The 19,704-nt window shown below is 35.5% G+C and overlaps 1 protein-coding gene across 1 annotated transcript in view; it reads left to right on the top strand.

Annotated features, from left to right (window-relative positions):
- Positions 1 to 19,704, top strand: part of NFXL1 (nuclear transcription factor, X-box binding like 1) — a 67,114-nt gene that overhangs the window by 3,464 nt on the left and 43,946 nt on the right. The window contains exons 4-11 of the mRNA XM_064366859.1: positions 4,848 to 4,957; positions 6,884 to 7,014; positions 10,975 to 11,153; positions 11,382 to 11,543; positions 11,644 to 11,744; positions 12,415 to 12,529; positions 13,869 to 13,993; positions 16,237 to 16,359. Of these exons, the coding sequence (XP_064222929.1) occupies positions 4,848 to 4,957; positions 6,884 to 7,014; positions 10,975 to 11,153; positions 11,382 to 11,543; positions 11,644 to 11,744; positions 12,415 to 12,529; positions 13,869 to 13,993; positions 16,237 to 16,359 (1,046 nt within the window). The remainder of the gene's footprint in view (positions 1 to 4,847; positions 4,958 to 6,883; positions 7,015 to 10,974; positions 11,154 to 11,381; positions 11,544 to 11,643; positions 11,745 to 12,414; positions 12,530 to 13,868; positions 13,994 to 16,236; positions 16,360 to 19,704) is intronic.

Here is a 19,704-nt window from a genome sequence, read left to right as displayed (position 1 = left end):
GGGCTGCTAAAGCTCCTGAGTGATGAACTGGGGCAAATTTTTTCTGGTTGTGATGATTTGATTGAACTAGAGGACTTTGTGTACCCCTTTCTGTCTATTCTTTTTTTTTTTTTTTTGTCATGTTCAATGTGTCTTGAAGTCTTTTTAATTCTTTATTTCCTTATTTTTTATCTTATTTACAATGTCTGATTTTCATTTATTTATTTTTAGAGTTGGAGTCTTGTTCTGTTGCCCAGGCTGGAGTGCAGTGGTACAATCATAGTTCACTGAAACCTCAAACTCCTGGGCTCAAGTGATCCTCCTGCCTCAGCTTCCTGAGTAGCTGGGACAATAGGCATGTGCCACTGCACCTAGCCATACTTTTTTTTAAAAAACCTAAATTTCCTCAGGTTTGATATGTACATTATGTTATCTGTGGTTTGTATCTGGGTGCTCTTAAAGCCACATTTGTTTATGTGAAAGAGGGCCAAAGTGATGTTGCTGTTGTACCACTTTAGTATTAACTACAGATTGTTTTAAATGTAAATGTTATTAAAGTTTCTGACTTTTATTCTTTAAAATCATTATTGGAAATATTCTTGCATGTAGGCCAGGTGTGGTGGCTCATGCCTGTAATCCCAGCACTTTAGGAGGCTGAGATTGGGGGGACCACCTGAGGTGAGGAGTTTGAGACCAGCCTGGCCAACATAGTGAAACCCCATCTCTACTTAAAATACAAAAAAATTAGCTGGGCCTGGTGACACATGTCTGTAATCCCAGCTACTCGGGAGGCTGAGGCAGGAGAATTGCTTGAACCTGAGAGGTGAAGGTTGCAGTGAGCCAAGGTCGCACCACTGCACTCCAGCCTGGGCGACAGAGCAAGACTCCTTTTCAATAAAAAAAATATATTCTTGCATATAATGTCAACATTTATCAGTATATTTGTAGATATGTCATATTGTTTATATACCTTTTATTAGTAATACATTTTATACCCTTGCTTTGTTCCTTTTCTTACTTTAGTATCCTGTTAAAACCAGGAAAACCTTAGAAATATTTTAGGAAACAATTCTACAGTGGAGAGGTGACTTTCCTAGAGTTACACAATTAGTAATTGGCAGAGCTGGGTTTAAACCTAGTTTGCTTAGCTTTAGAGCCATTAGTGGACTAATTGCATTTTCTCTGTAAAAGCAGAAAAATTCTGAGATTAGACTTTTACTTTTGTACCTGTTTATGGGGAAAAAGTAGCATTGTATAGCAGTTAAGAACGTTGACTCTTGAGCCACATTGCCACGGTTTGATTCTTGGCTTTGCTACTTGGCTGTATGATGTTTGACATATTCCTTAGCATCTTAGGGGCTCAGTTTCTTCTTTTGTAAAATGGATATAATGACAGTAAATACCTTAAAGTTGTTAGGATGAAATGAATCACTATATGTAAGTACTGTGTAAGAAATGAATCACAGTAGTGCCTATCGTGTAGTCTGTGCTGTATGTCTGTTTGCTTGACTATTACAGATTTTGTGGCTTGATTATTAGAGATTTTCTATCATCGCTGCTGCTTTCTTTTACAAAATCTGTTTCTTTTTTCAATCATGTCTTTCCTTGATCATAAGGCCCCATATCCTAAGCTCTTGTCTTCTACCCTATACTGATGTGTTCCTTAGTTATTATATTGTACTTTCATGAGAAGTATAAAGTCAGTGATGCCAGGATTCAGGACTGTTAGTACAACAGAATCAGAAGCATAGCAGAGTTTGAACATGAGTTAGAATAAAGGCAAGTAAAGAACATGAGAGTTAGTCTTTTACTTTTTTTTTGGAGACAGTCTTCTTTTTATTGCCTAGGTTGGAGTGCAATGGTGTGATCATAGCTCCCTACAATCTTGAACTGCTGGGCTCAAGTGATCCTCCTGCTTTAGCTTCCCAAGTAGCTGGTACTGCAAGCACACACCACCATGCCTGGCTAATTTTTTTTAGAATTTTTTTGTAGAGACAGGGTCTCCCTGTGTTGCCGGGGCTGGTCTTGAATTCCTGGCTACAGGGAATTCTCCCACCTCACCTTCCCAAAGTGGCAGGTGTGAGCCACTGTGCCTGGCTGAGAGTTAATAAAGTCTTTAGACAAAGATTTATGTATTTCACTCTTCCCTTCCCACTCTATAACCTTGGTGATTAGACAGTTGCCTGAATATATTGATGGGATCATAAAGATAGCTGCACATCATTAAGTAGGTTTCTAAGGAATTTACTGTATCTGCTAAGGAATTAAGATTAGGAAGTTTGGCTAAGTAGTCTAATTCAGCTAGGTAAGAATTGATAAAAAGTAACTCTTAAGGTTGGAGGGTTTCTTGTTTCTAAAGGACTTCATAGAAAATAATCTTAAGAAGTTTTCTGCTTCAAGAGGACCTCAAACCGTTCTAGATAGGGTCCGATTTTATTTTTAAATAGAAAATGCAATAATGTCTTTTAGTCTAGTATTTAGAAAACATTTGTTATTTCTAACTTTTAATTTTTAATCTGGTTTTAATCTTAAAGTGTTATGGTAATTTTTTTATGCTGTGTTTTGTATAAAATCCATTAGTATTTGATTCTCATTCCTTTGCCTCTACCAATGTAAGAAAATCTGATCACTTGATTTAAGAACATACATGCCAGAGTAATGGGATGGTTCCTACCTCACATTAGTGAATTGAAGAGCAGGACTTTACCAAAGGAGTTCATTTTTATTTGAGCACAGCCTTGGCATTTTCGTGATCTTTCTCTCAAATTTCAAACTTGCACGGCCAACTTCCTGATGAGTGTCTCTATCATGGACACATCAAAACTGATGTTAAAGAGAACTTATTTATTCTTTTGTTTTCTTTATCTTAATAGCACTACAGTTTTCTCAGTCACCTTCCCAAGCCAGATATCTGGGAGCAGAGATGGCACATGCATGTTATTTACTGCAGTTCTCCCTCTGCCCATGTCAGACAGCTCAGCAGACACAGCACTCTTTCCTTCTGCGTCTTAACATGAACATCAGCTTTTAAAACTATCACAACGTAATTGTCACCAAGTCTTCCTAAGTTTTGCTTCCTAAATTTCTTAAATCTACCCTTATTCTGCCTATGTACTGTTATTGCCTAGTTCAAGCCTTTACAGCTGCTTAACATCTGAATTAAGTCCACATAATAACTGTGAGGCAGATAACTGTTACTACTAATTTTACAGATCAGAAAACAGAGACACATTAGGGAACTTGCTCAAGGTCATTTTTTTTTTTTTGCTTTATCTGCTGTAACTGCCTCTTAACTGGTACTTCCTACTTTCAGTCTTGGCCTCCACATGCTCATTTTTCTTTAGTTGCCAGAGTGATCTTTTTAAAATACATGACTTCAAATGCCATGCTATCTGCTGTGATGTGCTGGGCAGTACATTTTATTGCTGCGGCCAAACTTTAATGCATGTTTCAAAGAAATCTTACCTAAATTTTTAAAATAAAAGGTTTTTATTTTGTAAAAGCCTGTTCTATCTTCTTAAATTCTGTTTTTTGAGTTAGCTGTTAAATTAGATGAAATTTAAAATGTTTTATATCTGTTAAAGCCAGCTTTGTTGAAAAGCAAAATAAGCACCCTATATTATTATTCTGCTTTTAAGGATTTTTTTAAAAAATTCAGCGTTTTTTTAAAATAAGGCAATTGTCTTTAATAATTTTATAATAATTTATAGTTTTGAGAGTGTGTTTGCATTTATTTTGTTTAATATCCTAAATCTCATTTATATTATGGTAGGGCAGGCTTTTGTAAGTGCCGTGTTTACTCAGATGATTTTAGAAAGTAAAGAATTAGCCACATGTCCTATTTAATTTTTCTTTTTGGCAATTTAAATTTTGCTTGAACCATGTTATTTCCATGGTTAGTTCTGTACTTATGGTAGTTTATGCTTTAATCTACTTTTTTTTGAAGACTCAGTCAACCTCTATTGAACAATCTTTATTGTTCTAAAGGCATGTAGACTTATTTCTCTCATACTAAAGTGACTCAGATTATTGCCCTTTTGGTGTCATTTGTACTTTAGGGTACTTGTTCCGTTTTTCATTTTGCTGTTACTTGTTATTTGTTGGACCTTCCTGCAGTTACTGCTCATTGCAGTGTAGCATAGAAGTTAAGAGGGTTTACTTAGTAGGCAAACTGAAGTTACTTGTTTTGTGCCTCAGTTTTCTCATCTGTAAAATGAAGATAATAGTAACTCATTTAATCCTTTTGAAATACCATTAGTATAGTGTCTAGCAAATAAGCACTCAATAATTACTTAAATAAAATACTGTCTGGTATTTTTTTTTCTAAAAAGTTTGTGCTACCTTTTTAAGCAGAAATAATGAACATAATTTCATGAGATGTGGTTAATTGTACTGTAAAAACCTCAGGGACTTTTCATTCAGCAAGTTTTTATTAAGAATACACCTACTAAATATGCACACACACACTCACTCACATCTATGCTTATATTTATGCTAAGTGGCTCTACTAATTAGTTTAGGCTCTACCTTTCACACTTGGCTTTTCCTTAAGACTTTACATCTTGCTGCTCTTGCTTATGGCTCTGCCGCCACCAAATCGGTTGAGAATTGTAACAGCCACAAAAGCAAGTGTACGCTGAGAGAGCTGAGGTACTGTTTTTGAACCCATGTACGCAAGATTTATTACACAGACTTTGTGACCTCTTGACAACTCATTGATTCCTTTTTTTTTTAAACTTCTTGTTTTACAGCTATATTTTGAGTGATTGATATTGCTAGACAGTTCTTATGTAATGTGGTGCTATTAGTGAGTTTGTGTTATTTTCAGATGTTGTTCAGCATGAGATTTTCAATCTTTAAATTTCCAGATGGAGATATACGTGAATTAGAGAGAACAAAACAATATGTAAATGAAGCTTTTCAAGCAGGGGCTATGACCTGCTTAATTTGTATTGCTTCAGTGAAGAGAAACCAAGCAGTAAGTTTTTCTCCTTATTTATATTAATGTATCTCCCCAAAATATCTTCGTTTGCACTTATGATACTTGTGATATATTATTCTTCTGCTTGCTTTTGTTTAAAAGTGCTTCATTTATATGAATTGAACTTCATTTTAAAATCTGGAATTTTAAAAAAATTACTAAATGAACATTTAGTATTTTTAGCACTATTGATGTAACTTAGTTATCATCAGTTTTAATGCAAATGTTGATTTGATAAAACATTTTTAGTATCTGTACTTTAGAGATTCCCGTAAAAATGAAATGTTAAAATGTACTATATTACTTTTAGTGGGTTTGAAAAAGATATTGTCCCTATCTTCAAGGAAGTAGAACTTGGCAGTAACACTTATGGCTTAATTAGTTAGCGTATCCTGTGTTAAAGGCATTTTGGGAAGTGGTGAGGGTCAGTGGGAAGAGAGAGATTCAGACAAAACTCATGTCCTTAAAGGAGCTGTGGCCTAGTGATGAAGATATCTATATGTAAATTTAAAAGGACATTAATGAAGCAATTAAGGAAAAGTGATTACTGAATGTGGAAGACTCAACATTTCGACCTTAGATTAATTCACTGCTATTACAGCAGCATTGCCTAGAGAAAGCAAATCAAGCCAGATGAAGTAGTTTGGTCATGTAAAGTGAATCAGAAATTTAACGTGCTCAGGTTGGATAGAAGAGTATAGCAGATACAGATGCTTTCTGTGCCTAGAGTCACGTCTAGTTGGTTTACTCTGATTTCAGCTGCAGGGAATAAATAGTCTTTGCATGCAGACAGAAACCCACTTTAAACACTTACTATGTGTGTGTGTTTTTTCCACCTCTAACTTTTCTTCTTGGAAATTGACTTAGCTGATACATGGGTATAGTGCATAAGCACTGGGGAGTTAAAGCCTCTTGCAGCAACATTCGACCACAGGGAGTTGGTAGGTGAATGCCTCAGCCTCCTTTCCATTAGCCGGTGGGGCTAGGTAGTCCAAGGCATGTTTTACATGGTTCTGCAGAGGGTCCCCGGTAGGATTGAGCTTCTGTGCCCCTTAGTGGTAATCAGCTCAACAATGTACCATTCATTGGCATTTCTTTTTCCCATCTAGTCCCCTCACTTCTGCATCCAAGCTCTTATCTCAGATACTGCTTTGGGGGTAACCCAAACCAAGAAGTTGGCTGTTTAATGCTGTTGCTAGCTCATGCAATATGCTACATATCTGATTTTATCAAACAGATGTGAAATGTTATAAGAAAAGGAGAACTGATTTTTATCAGTTATATCAAAATGTTTGGCAGGTTTTATAAATATATTTAGTATTATTCCTTAAGCTTTTAAATTATAGATATTCTTGTTTTTTGATTACCTAATTTTTAGAATTTAGCATTAGTAAAGTGTTAGACTAATAGATTTTATATAACAAAAAGGCTATGTAGAGATATATGTACATATTTATGTTTAAGAATTCTTTTGTAGTGTTATTTATACTTGGAAATAACCATCTAATAACGAGAAATTTGTTTAAGTACTTAAATGTGATGTACTGTATAGCTATAAATATGCTTATAAAAAAGGGTATAAAGTTATATTTCAGTTATAGTATGACCTCATTTTTTTAAAAGTATGAAATATATATATATATATATGTATATATAAATTTGGAGACTGTCCAGAATGTTAGCAGTAATTATTTCTAGCTGAACGAATCTAGGTGATTAATAATAATTTTCTTTAAAGTATTCTGCATTTAAATGCATTTCCCATGAAACAGTTCTTCTATTATAGTCGAAGGAAAGATTTTTTTTCTTTAATCCTTAGGTAGCTCTTGAAAATGATTTAGTGTGATATTCATATTAAATTGTTTTAGAATTAACAAAGACAAATTATTGAACATATATTAACTTCTGACACTTTTGTCTTAGGTTTGGAGCTGTTTGGGATGTTTCTGTATATTTCACATGCCCTGTATCCAGAAGTGGGCTAAAGACAGCCAGTTTCTTGTATCATCTGTGACCGATGATGATTTTGGAAAGAGAGATTATCCCTGGCCTTGGTAACTTTTTCTAATTAGTTGGATTATTACTATTATTTTGAGATGGAGTTTCACTCTTGTCGCTCAGACTGGAGTACAGTGGCAATCTTGGCTCACTGCAACCTCTGCCTCCCAAGTTCAAGAGGTTTTCCTGCCTCAGCCTCCTGAGTAGCTGGGATTATAGGTGCCCACCACTATGTCTGGCTAATTTTTTGTATTTTTAGTAGAGATGGGGTTTCACCATGTCAGCCAGGTTGGTATTGAACTTCTGACCTCAGGTGACCCGCCCCCAAAAAATCCCAAAGTGCTCAGATTACAGGCATGAGCCACCACGCCCAGCCTAGTTTTATTATTAAATTGTAGAATAAATGAAAATTATAGATTCTAAGTTGCTTTATTGGTGGTTTCAATATCTATATTGGGCCTTTAAATAGTCATTTGGTTTGTGAAGCTATGGAACCTTGGTAATGGCCCGTTTTTTTCAATTTGTATAACTACTTGTTCATTTTGATAACTAATAAATCATCCAGACTTAATTTTTCCTCTGCAAAACAATTCCTTAATTATCCTTTGAAAGGACTTTCAATTTTCTGTAGGACTGAGAATCATTCATAATTGTGGTCTTCTTGTCCAGAATTCCTATGAGCATACATTATTACTACATGGTACAAGACTGTCATTTAACGTATTTCGATTATACAATTCCCAGTTTTATCCTCTGAAAGCTTAAAACTGCAGGTGTATATTATATAATATTATATTTTTTTACATTTATTTTGTTAGTTTTGCTTATTATTGATGATTATTTGATCTTTTGTTATATTTCCAGAAAGAGTTGGAGAGTAGAATTTTATATCACTGCTAAATAAAGAAATTTATTCATATTGGCAACCCAAAGAGGTAGATTGACTGTCAGAGTAATGAAGTATAAGCTTCAGGGACTCTGTATGGTCACATTTTGTAGCATTAGTAACTAATTTTATATTTAAAATTTTGTGTTATTTTGTGTTATTTTTCTTTTTGAGACAGAGTTTTGCTGTATTGCCCAGGCTGGAGTGCAATAGTGCGGTCTCGGCTCACTGCAATCACTGCCTCAAGTGATTCTCCTGTCTCAGCCTCCAGAGTAGGTAGGATTACAGGTGCCTGCTACCATGCCTGACTAATTTTTGTGTTTTTAGTAGAGATGGGGTTTCAGCATGTTGGCCAGGCTGGTCTTGAACTTCTGGCCTTAAGTGATCCACCCACCTGGGCCTCCCAAAGTGTTGACATTACAGGCATGAGCCACCGTGTCTGGCCAGTAGCATAGTTTTAAAAAACATTTTAGGCATGCTAGTTACTTTTAGAAGAGTATGTAAAAATAATTCTCAGCAATCTATGAGAGATTGTATTCTCCTGTTACCAATGGGGATATTGAAGTTAATTGAAGGGAACTGACTTCAGGCTCCTCACTCTTTCCAAAATTTGAAACCTAGGATTTCTTACTTCTAAATTCAGTTCTTTCTGTATTCTTCCAGCTGAGTTGTGTCTTACGAGCTTGCTTTTAAAAATATTTTCTTTTCGGCCGGGCGCGGTGGTTCACGCCTGTAATCCCAGCACTTTGGGAGGCCGAGGCAGGTAGATCACGAGGTCAAGAGATCAAGACCATCCTGGTCAACATGGTGAAACCCCATCTCTACTAAAAATACAAAAAATTAGCTGGGCATGGTGGCGCGTGCCTGTAATCCCAGATACTCAGGAGGCTGAGGCAGGAGAATTGCCTGAACCCAGGAGGCGGAGGTTGCGGTGAGCCGAGATTGCGCCATTGCACTCCAGCCTAGGTAACAAGAGTGAAACTCCATCTAAAAAAAAAAAAAAAAAAGAAATATTTTCTTTTCATTGAATGCACACTGTTTGGAAATTGAATGCACACTGTTTAACATTTCGAAGTACATTTGTTTTGCTCCTGCATATTATTTACTTGTGGTGTAGGAATTTTAGTGTTTGATAGGTATAGAATTAAGCCAGATATTCCAGCTTGTGATGTATGTTTTTTCTTACCCTCCCTCTTCTCACTTCTATTTTAAGTAGTCAATTTGCCATAGGGGAGGAAAGGATCAGTTAAAAAAAAGTACTGTTTTCTTATAATTTAAAGTGACCAGCAGTTTAATCAGCTGTGCCATATACTTTGCATTCCATATTTCATATTTTTTAAGAAAGAAAATAAATGACCATTCTGGTTGAGAACCCATTTTGTTTAATCCTTATCAAGATGGAGCTAGAACTTGGTAAAATATTAATAATTTTAAGTTATTTTATAGAAATAAAAAATTTTAAATGCAGGTTTCTACTCAGATATTGCTTTTTTGTGAAGAAGATCTAGCATAATTACATTTCATTGTTGGCATCCCATTATTTAAAATAAAACTTATTCATTTGTACATATTGCCCTCACTGGGCCACTTCAGTCTCAGTGCTGGTGGGCACTGTTAAGGTATGGTGAGTTGCCTATTAGTCATCTATATCCACGCTTATTAGAAATACATATCCCCCTCCACACTAGCTTAAAGGAATAGTAAACACTTTTCTTTTAATAAGAGAAAATTGAACTCTTCCAACTAAGTGCCAGTTATTTATTCCAGATGCAGGTGAGCTTAGTATTTTGTTTTTGATTTTTAATTAGAAGAACAAATATCTTTTGGGTTATTTTGAGTATTTATGTGGCATTTATTCGGAAACAGAGCATGTTCTCATGACAATGAAAATGTTTTGTATATGATACAAAAGAAATTTAAATGTTAATGTGAAACTTATTGTAGAGTAGTATACTAACTATACTCATTTGTCTGGGAGATAAGGTTTAGAGCATCTTCTGAGAATGCAGTGATCTGTGATGATCTACAAGTACATTTTTGATAGAGATGAAGGTTAACACTTCTACTACCAAAATTTATTTATTTTAATGATAGAAGTTTAAAGTCTTTCATGGTACTTGAACTTTTCTTTGACTTAGGCACATTCGAATTATATCTTTCTTGGGCGGGGTATGGTGGCTCATGCCTGTAATCCCAGCACTTTGGGAAGCCAAGGCTGGTGGATCACTTGAGGTCAGGAGTTCAAGACCAGCCGGGCCAACATGGCAAAACCCTGGATCTACTAAAAATACAAAAAGTTAGCTGGGCGTGGTGGCACGCACCTGTAGTCCCAGCTACTCAGGAGGCTGAAGCACGAGAATTTCTTGTACCTAGGAGGCAGAGGTTGCAGTGAGCCGAGATTGCACCACTGTATTCCATCCTGGGTAACAGAGTGAGACCCTGTCTCAGAAAAAAAAAAAAAGAATATTATATGTTTTTTTGTACTAGATGTTGAGAATTATGAAATTCTTTATTTTCAAGTTTATTCCCCCTTAATTCTAAATTGTAGTCATGTTTCTTGCTGTATTACTTGTCTATAACCTGACTTCTCTCTTCTGTTTGCTGTTGCTAATATGGGGATTTTATTTGTAAACCACAAAACAAAACTTTAAAAAATTGAGTTTTATGAAAAGCAGTGTGAATTCCTCAAGAATAAAGTTCAGGTGGTTAGTAGAAAACTAATGTTACTTTCTTTTTGTAGCTGTATTCTAGATATGTGCCATTTAATTTGTGGCAACTAGCCACATGTAGCTATTTAAATATTTAGAAATTATAAAATAAAAAATTCCGTTTCTTCCTCAGTTGTAAGCAGTAGCCACGTTTCAAGTGCTCACAATATGTGGCTAATTGCTACTGTATTGGACAATCCAGGTATAAAACTGTACCATCATCTAAGCACATTGTATTGTGCAGAGCTGTTCTATATGGTTGAAATAGATTTTAATAAGATCCTATTTACTAACACAAAGATGGAGCAGAGTTCCTTAACATAAAACTAATTTAACAGAATATACTCTGTTACTAAGTATATTTATATTTGTGTTGCTTTTAGAGGTGAAGTTAGCTTTAGTAATTTCATTCTTCTTTGTAGTCCAAAATGTAGGTTTGAATACAAACGATCTGAAACACCTAGTAAGTACTATTGCTATTGTGGAAAAGTAGAAGATCCACCTTTAGATCCATGGCTTGTGCCTCATTCATGTGGCCAAGTATGTGAGCGAGAATTTAAACCTCCTTGTGGCCATAAGTGTTTACTCCTCTGTCATCCAGGTGAGTTATATATTGCATTTTTACTTGCTTGTGGGCTATTATTTCTTCTTATCTTGAGGCAAAAAAAATTGTAAAAGTTGAATTCAGAATTTAAGTTTGCCATGAGAAATATTTGAAAGTTATTACCTTTTGTAAAGTATCAGTTAAGAAATATTGATAGGTGTAGGAATTGAAAGTTTTAGTTTCTGACTTTAGATTTTTTTTTTTTTTGCTTTTATTGGATTCTAGGTCCCTGCCCTCCTTGTCCAAAGATGGTCACAACTACTTGTTACTGTAAGAAAGCAAAACCTATCCCTCGTAGGTGCAGTGCCAAGGAATGGTCCTGTCAGCTGCCATGTGGACGGAAGTTGCTTTGTGGGCAACATAAGTGTGAAAATCCTTGTCATGCAGGTAAAAGGCCATACCTATTAGATTTTCTGATGTTAAGCAAAAGTCAAAGCAATCTTTATTGCTTTTATGTTTCTGTGCTAATATATCATTCTGGTTTTAGGAAGTTGTCAGCCTTGTCCAAGAGTTAGTAGACAGAAGTGTGTCTGTGGCAAGAAAGTAGCTGAAAGAAGTTGTTCAAGTCCATTATGGCACTGTGATCAAGTAAGTTTATATGCATTTTGAGGGGTGGGCATTAAAGAATACATAAAGCATAGACAACTAGAAAGCAGCAAGGCTAGTTAAGTTTAGTTGGATAAAAGGTGAGGAAGAATAGCAAAACTCAGATGAATTATATCATATTTTAAGAAACTACTTTTAAATTTAATATCATTTTAATTATTGGAGGAAAATTTTTTTTCAAAGTCACAGCTATTTGTTGAATTTTGGATTCAGTACATTTGTACTCTTTCTTGCTAGCTCTTGTTCCCTTCCTCTCTTTCCCCTCTCTTCAACCAACAACACCCCTCCCCGCTTCTTGCATTAATCCAATTGAGGAAGTAAGATTGATTTTATAGGTTGCTTGTCCTAGAATTGGCATGGTTTTAGTGCCACTTAGAACTCTTTGATGAATGACCATATGAAGCTGTATGTACTTTTTTTCTTGTTTGTATTTTTAAAATATACTTTTTGGTGCATAGGAAATACATGTATGTGTATGCATATGTATATATGTATCTATACATATGTATGACACCTGTATAAAATGTAAAGTATAATAATATGAGGGACTTAAAGCAGTTATTTGTGATTGAAAAATGGATTATGTCCTGTATGAAGTCTTTTTTTGTTAACTTTTAAATCCTTCATTAGTGTTAATTGCATTTTATTTTAGGTATGTGGAAAAACACTGCCATGTGGTAATCACACATGTGAGCAAGTTTGCCATGTTGGTGCTTGTGGAGAATGTCCTCGATCTGGGAAAAGGTTCTGTCCATGTCAGAAATCAAGTAAGACTTTTTTTTTTTTTAAAGGAAATTAGCTGTCAAGCCATGAAAAGGCATTCAGGAAACTTAAGTGCATATTTGCATATTACTAAATGAAAGCAGTCAGTCTGAAAAAGCTACAAAATAAAAACCTCCAACTATATGACATTCTAGAAAAGTACAATCTGTGGTGACAGTGAAAAGATCAATGGCTTCCAGGGGTTGAGAGAGAGAGAGATGAATAGGAGAGACACAGAAGATTTTCAATACAGGGAAACTCCTCCGAGTGATACTATAATTGTGGATATATGTCATTATACATTTGTCCAAACCTATAAAATATACAATGCCAAGAGTGAATCCTTATATAAAATATGATCTTTGGGTGATTATAATGTGTCAATGTAAGTACCTCAGTTATAACAAATGTACCACTCTAGTAGGGTTTGTTAATAGGGGAGGCTGTGCTATTGTCATTATTATGTAATAAGTTGTAGGTGAGTTTATTTTAGGCTGCTTTGAGATAAAGGCATAGTAGGATAGCAGTTTGAGTCATCTTCTTTGACTCTCCACAAATAGCAGCATCATATGTGTAAGAAGACTACTTCTAATACTTGTCATAATATCTTTATGTTAAAGGTGAGTTCTATAATTTTTTTGTTGTTACTGTTTTTTAAGAGACATGGTTTCATCCTGTCAGCCAGGCTGGAGTGCAGTGGTGCAATTCTAGCTCACTGCAGCCTCAGACTCCTGGACTCAAGTGATCCTCCTGCCTCAGCCTTCTCAGTAGCTGGGAATACAGGCACTTGCCACCATGCCTGGCTCATTAAAAAATTTTTTTTGTAGAGATAGGATCTCCCTTTGTTACCCAGGCTGGCCTCAAACTCCTGGCTTCAAGTAATCCTCCTGCCTCGGCCTCCCAAAATGCTGGGATTTTAAGTGTGAGCCACTGCACCTGGCCTGAGTTTTATAATGTTTTAAAGTCTACATCTTTCTTTTTGTCTTTGTGGGGTAGTTAAGGGCAAGTTTTTTAAAACAAATTTGTACATTAGCAAAATTCCTCATGCGTGGTTTGTATCATCTTTACTCATTTCTTTAGATATATTTCTGAAGTAGGTGGCCTATAAAAATCTGTTTCTTGAGGATGTTAACTTGTGCCAAATTTCTTTTTAAAAACTATAAATGCCACAAATATTAGGAATTATTTTCATTAAAGTTAATTTTTCCCTACGATTGTGTGGTTACAAAAATTCATAGTCTGAAAGGGCTATCATTTCTTAGGGAACCTGCAGAACATGGCACTTTGTTGATGTTAAATAATAATATATCCTATTATTAATATTGACTTTTTGTCTGTTTTTAGAGTTTTCTTTGCCTTGTACAGAAGATGTACCAACTTGTGGAGACAGTTGTGATAAAGTACTTGAATGTGGAATCCATAGATGTTCACAGCGTTGTCACCGAGGTCCCTGTGAAACATGTAGACAAGTTAGTCATCTCCTGTAATAATTACTTTTAAGAGCTACCTATCATAATATATCAAATGAGATTGTCCTATGGTTGTTTCCTATTACTTATTTTCATATACATCTGTATCATGATCTATATGAGCTTAGTGACCTAATATTCGGGTAAGAAGCAGGAAAGTACAGGCATACCACATTTTACTGCATTTCACTTTATTGTGCTTTGCCAATACTGCATTTTTTATGCATTGAAGGTTTATGGTAAGCCTTTGTAAAACAGGTCTTTCAGCTTCATTTTCCCAACAGCACATGCTCATATCTCTGTGTCATATTTGGTAATTCTTGCACTATTTCAGACTTTTTCGTTATCATTATATCTGTTATGATAACCTGTGATCAGTGATCTTTGATGTTACCATTGTGATTGATTGGGGGTGCCACAAACCATGCTCATATTAGACAGTGAACTTAATGGTTAAATGTTATGTGTGTTCTGACTGCTCTACTGACCAGTCATTCCCCTCTCTCTTTCCCTCTCCTTGGGCTTTCCTAGTCCCTGAGAGACAACAATATTGAAATTAGGCCAATTAATAACCCTACAATGGCTTTCATAAGTGTTCAAGTGAAAGGAAGACTCGCAGATTTCTCATTTAAATCAAAAGCTAGAGATGATTAAGCTAGTGAGGAAGGCAAGTTGAAAGCTGAAATAGGCTGAAAGGTCTCTTGCATCAAATAGCCATGTTGTGACTGCAAGGGAAAAGTTCTTAAAGAAAATTAAATTGCTACTCCAGTGAATACAGGAATGATAAGAAAGTGAAACAGCCTTATTATCATAGGAGGAAGTTTTAGAGATCTGCATAGAAGATCAAAGTAACTATAATATTACCTTAAGCCAAAGCCTACTCCAAAGCAAGGCCCTAACTTCAATTCTGTGAAGACTGAGAGAGGTGAGGAAACTGCAAAAGAAAAGTTTGAAACTAGCAGAGGTTGATTCATGAGGGAAAGAAGCCCTCTTCCTAATATAAAGGTGCAATGTGAAACAACAAGTGTTAATGTAGAAATTGTGGCAGGTTATCCAGATGATCTAGCTAAGGTAATTGATGAAGGTGTCTACATTAAACAAAAGATTTTTCAACTGAGATGAAATAGTCTTCTACTAGAACAAGGTACCATCTAGGACTTTCACAGTTAAAACTTCAAAGCATCAAAGAATAGGCTGACTTTCTTCTTAAGGGCTAATGTAGCTGGTGACTTTAAACTGAAGGAATGCTCCTTTACCATTTCAAAATTCCTAGGGGATCTTATGAATTTTGCTAAATCTAGTCTGCCTATGGTCTATAAATGGAACAACAAAGCCTAGATGACAGCATATCTGTTGACAGCACATCTTTACAGCATGGTTTACTGAATATTTTAAGCCCACTCTTGAGATTGACCAATCAGAAAATACTCTTTTCAAAATATTACTGCTTATTGACAGTGCACCTTGTCACCCAATATCTCTGATTGAGGTGTACAAAGAAATGAATGCTGTTTTTATGCCATGTCTGTTAACACAATATCCATTCTGCAGCCCATGGATCAAGGGATAATTTTGACTTTCAAATTTTAATTTTTACAAAATACATTTTATAAGGCCATAGCTGCTATAGGTAGTGATTCCTCTGATGAATCTTGGCAATGTAAATTGAAAACCTTCTGGAAAGGATTCCTCAGTTTAGATGCCATTCAGAACATTCATTCATTATAAGGAGAGTAGGTCAAAATATCAACATTAACTGGAGTTCATAAGAAGTTAATCCCAGTCCTCATGGGTGACTTTGGGTGTTCAAGACTTCAGTAGAGTCCTATACTTGACACTTTAAAGTTGTATATGTCATTTTGGTTTTGACCAGAGTACCAAGTCAACAAGTTAGCTTACTAGATACTCCAGTTTTTTTTGGCTTTACTGAGACAAGTGTTGCAGATGTTATGGTTGTAATGAAATGTAAGTAGTTTTATTATGTGTGTGTGTGTGTTTTTTAACTATTTAATATCAATTTTTTACTAAATTTAATAATAAGCAAACTTATATGAAGTCCTTTCTGGAACAAAATAAGATAAAAGCAAATGTTTTAGGAAATTCAAATTGGTGTTTGGAAGTTTGTTACACAAATTTAGTGTTAAAATTTTTGTTCTTCATGTTTCAATAATTGTAGAAGTTGCAGTAAGAGGAAAAAATATGAACAAAAATTAATTTTAATAGCATTTGTTTTATTCTTCTAGGAAGTGGAAAAGCAGTGTCGCTGTGGAAAGCATACAAAACGAATGCCTTGTCATAAACCCTATCTGTGTGAAACTAAGTGTGTTAAGATGCGTGACTGTCAGAAGCATCAATGTAGAAGAAAGGTTTGTGTTTTAAGCTTGGAAATCTCTGATATAAAGACTTTGTTGAATTTTTCCATTTTGGGCTCACAATAAGTGCTGTCTTGAATTGTTTCTCAAAAAATGTTCAGGCATTTGCTTTGGTTTTCATGTAATATATTAATAGATATTCTAGATTAACCTTAATCTAGGTAATTTTTGTATTAGTGGGAATTGTACCAATTTTTTTAAATGAGGAGAGTTTCTTGTCCTGTGCATTGTCCTCTCAGCTTGATTCTCCGGCTGTTTCTGATTACCGACTATTTCTGATCACTGAAATGTATGATTTTCATACATTTTGTATTTGTGTATTTTATAAGCCCCAAATATTGTCTTTACTTTTGCTTTAAATAATCAGTTATCTTTTAAAGAGCTTGAAAAAATAAGAAAAAGATAATCTTTGATATTTATCATCATACTTATTTTAGGTGCTTTTCATCTTTTTGTGTAGATTCAGATTTCCATCCCATTTCATTTTCTTTCCATTCTGAAGGATTTCCTTTAATATTTCTAATAGTACTGGTCATGAATTCTTTCAACTTTGTATGTCTGAATATACCTTTCTTTAGTCTTTGTGAAAAATATTTTTACTTTAGAATTCTACTTTGGCAGTTTTTACCCTCATACTTAAAAGGTATTGCTCTACTATCTTTTAGCTTGCATTTTTCCCATTGAGTCGTATGCTGTGATTGTTATATTTGTTCCTCTGTACTGATTGTATCTCTTTTTTTCTGGCTGGTTATTAAGATCTCAGTCTTTATCACCAGTTTTCAGTAGGTTGTTTCATCTCTAGAAGTTGGATTTGGGTCTTTTTTATATCTTCCATGTTTCTCCTTAGCATGTTCATGCTTCCTCTGTCTACTTGAATGTGAGATAGGCTGCACTTGTAATGTCTGTTTTAATGTTCTTGTGTACTTATTCTGTCATCTCTCATTTCTAAGTCTGTTTCTGTTTATTGATTTTTCTACTTTTTGGGGGTTATGTTTTCTGCTTCTTTGTCTGCTGGATAATATTTGATTGTTTCTAGATGTGAACTTTACATTTTTGGGTGCTGGTTCTTTTTGTTTGTTTGTATTTCTTTAAACATTTTTAAGCCTTATTCTGGGACAAAGTTAAATTACTAAAAACCTGTTAGTTCTTTTAGAGGCTTGATATTTTTAGGTATGACCAGAATACTGTTTTGTTTAGGGCTACTTTGGCCCCATTACTGATGCAATAACTTCTAAGTACTCTACTTGATGCCCATGTATTAGAAGGTCCTTCTACTCTGGCTGTAATGAACATGGACTTTTTCCCCGCCTTGTACAATCTCTTGAAATTATTCTGCCTTCTCTTTCCAGTGGTTCTTTCTCAGCTCTTGGATTGTATCCTCTCTCACACTCACAGACAAGTACTCAGCCAAAGACCCAGGGAGTTCTTTCTGGAGTTCTCCAGAGCTTTTTCTATACTGTTGCCTTCTCTCCACAAATTCTAGCCACAGTGGCCTCTCTGAACTATCAATTTTGTCTACTCAACTTTGTGAGATAGCCAGATTCTGCTTATGATCTTCCTCATGCTATAGCCAGAAGTTTCCATGTCTAAGCTGATGGCATTGCAGGGCTTGCCTTGTTTGTTTCCCTTCTGTTAGAAATTGCCATCTGTGCTGCCTAATTATCTGATGTCTGAAAACCGTAGCTTCATATCTTTTGTCTGGTTTTCTAGTTGTTTGAGACAGGAGTGTAAATCTGATTGTTGTTACTACATCACAAATTGAAACAGAAGTGTCTGTTGGCTTATTCAAGTCATGGACCACATAACCTTTTCCCTCACTGGCACTGGCAAAGTGATAGGCACATAGTATTACTCAATGAACATCTGTCTAATTGATTAAAGTATATTGACTTTTTTTTTTTTTGAGACAGAGTCTTACTCTGTAGCTCAGGCTGGAGTGCAGTCATGCGATTCTCCTGCCTGAGCCTCCCTGAATAGTTGGGACTACAGGCGTACACCACTATTCCTGTTTAATTTTTTAGAATAAGCTGTACTGACTTTTAATTGCTTTTTAATAATGTATATTTTGTTTTGAGGTATTTTTATGTACTGAAACTTTCTCTTATATACAACCATACGTTTCTTAAGACAGTTGTAGTCTGTATTTCCTTTCCAAAGTTAGGTATGTAAGAAGTCAAGGAAAGAGTTAAGATGGAAGTATAGACTTAGAGTAGTTGCCTGGTGTCCATGATTGAAAAATTAGGACAGGTCATAGATAGCTATATTTTTCACAGACAGGGAAGTGTCTGTGAAATCAGGGAAGTAACAAAGAAAGCTGGATGCAAGTAGCCTATCTCTGCTTCCCTTCTTTAGTCTCTGATTCTGTGGTTTGAAAATAACTGCCAAATGAGGCCAGGAGCAGTGACTCATGCTTTTAATCCCAGTACTTTGGGAGGCCAAGGCAGGCAGATTGCTTGAGCTCAGGAGTTTGAGACCAGCCTAGGCAACATGGCAAAACTCCATCTCTACCAAAAATACAAAAACTACTTGGATGTGGTGGGGAGCACATGTAGCATTAGGTACTCAGGAGGCTGAGGTGGGAGGATGGCTTGAGCCTGGGAGGTGGAGGTTGCAGTCAGTCAAAATTGTACCATTGCACTATAACCTGGGCAACAGAGCCAGATCCTGTCTCAAGAAAAAAAGAAAGAAAGAAAATAAGTAACTGCCAAGTGAATCTATACATTGAATTGGTTTTAATTAAATTTTACTTTGGGAGACCGAGGCAGGCGGATCACGAGGTCAAGAGATCAAGACCTTCCTGGCCAACATGGTGAAACCCCGTCTCTACTAAAAATACAAAAATTAGCTGGGCATGGTGGTGCGCACCTGTAGTCCCAGCTACTTGGGAAGCTGAGACAGGAGAATTGCTTGAACCTAGGAGGCGGAGGTTGCAGTGAACCGAGATTGCACCACTGCACTCCAGCCTGGTGCCTGGCAACAGAGTGAGACTGTCTCAAAAAAAAAAAAAAAAAATTTTTTTTTTATAATAGCCAGACTAATTGTTTTCCTGAATTGACATTCCTTTGGTTAATGTTAGTCTCTGCATAGATAAAGGAATAAAATTATCTGATGGAAATGTCTGAGTCATAGAATAATTGAGTCATTAATAATTAAGAAAATTTAGCTTGATTTGTTAAATTAGGTCATTGTAAGTTCTTAGTGAAGTATATTTATTTACCAGAAGAATGTTGATACTCTGGAATACTTTCATTCTTTTAGTGAAAAGTATATCTTTTGCTTTCCATAAGTTCTGTGACTAGTCATGACATGCCTATTATTCATGGATTTTTGAATTACCTG

The sequence above is a fragment of the Aotus nancymaae genome, unplaced genomic scaffold, assembly GCF_030222135.1.
Source record: "Aotus nancymaae isolate 86718 unplaced genomic scaffold, 86718_ANA_hifiasm-v0.15.2.pri h1tg000006l, whole genome shotgun sequence".
NCBI lineage: Eukaryota > Metazoa > Chordata > Mammalia > Primates > Aotidae > Aotus > Aotus nancymaae.
This window is presented reverse-complemented; position numbering and strand designations above follow the sequence as displayed.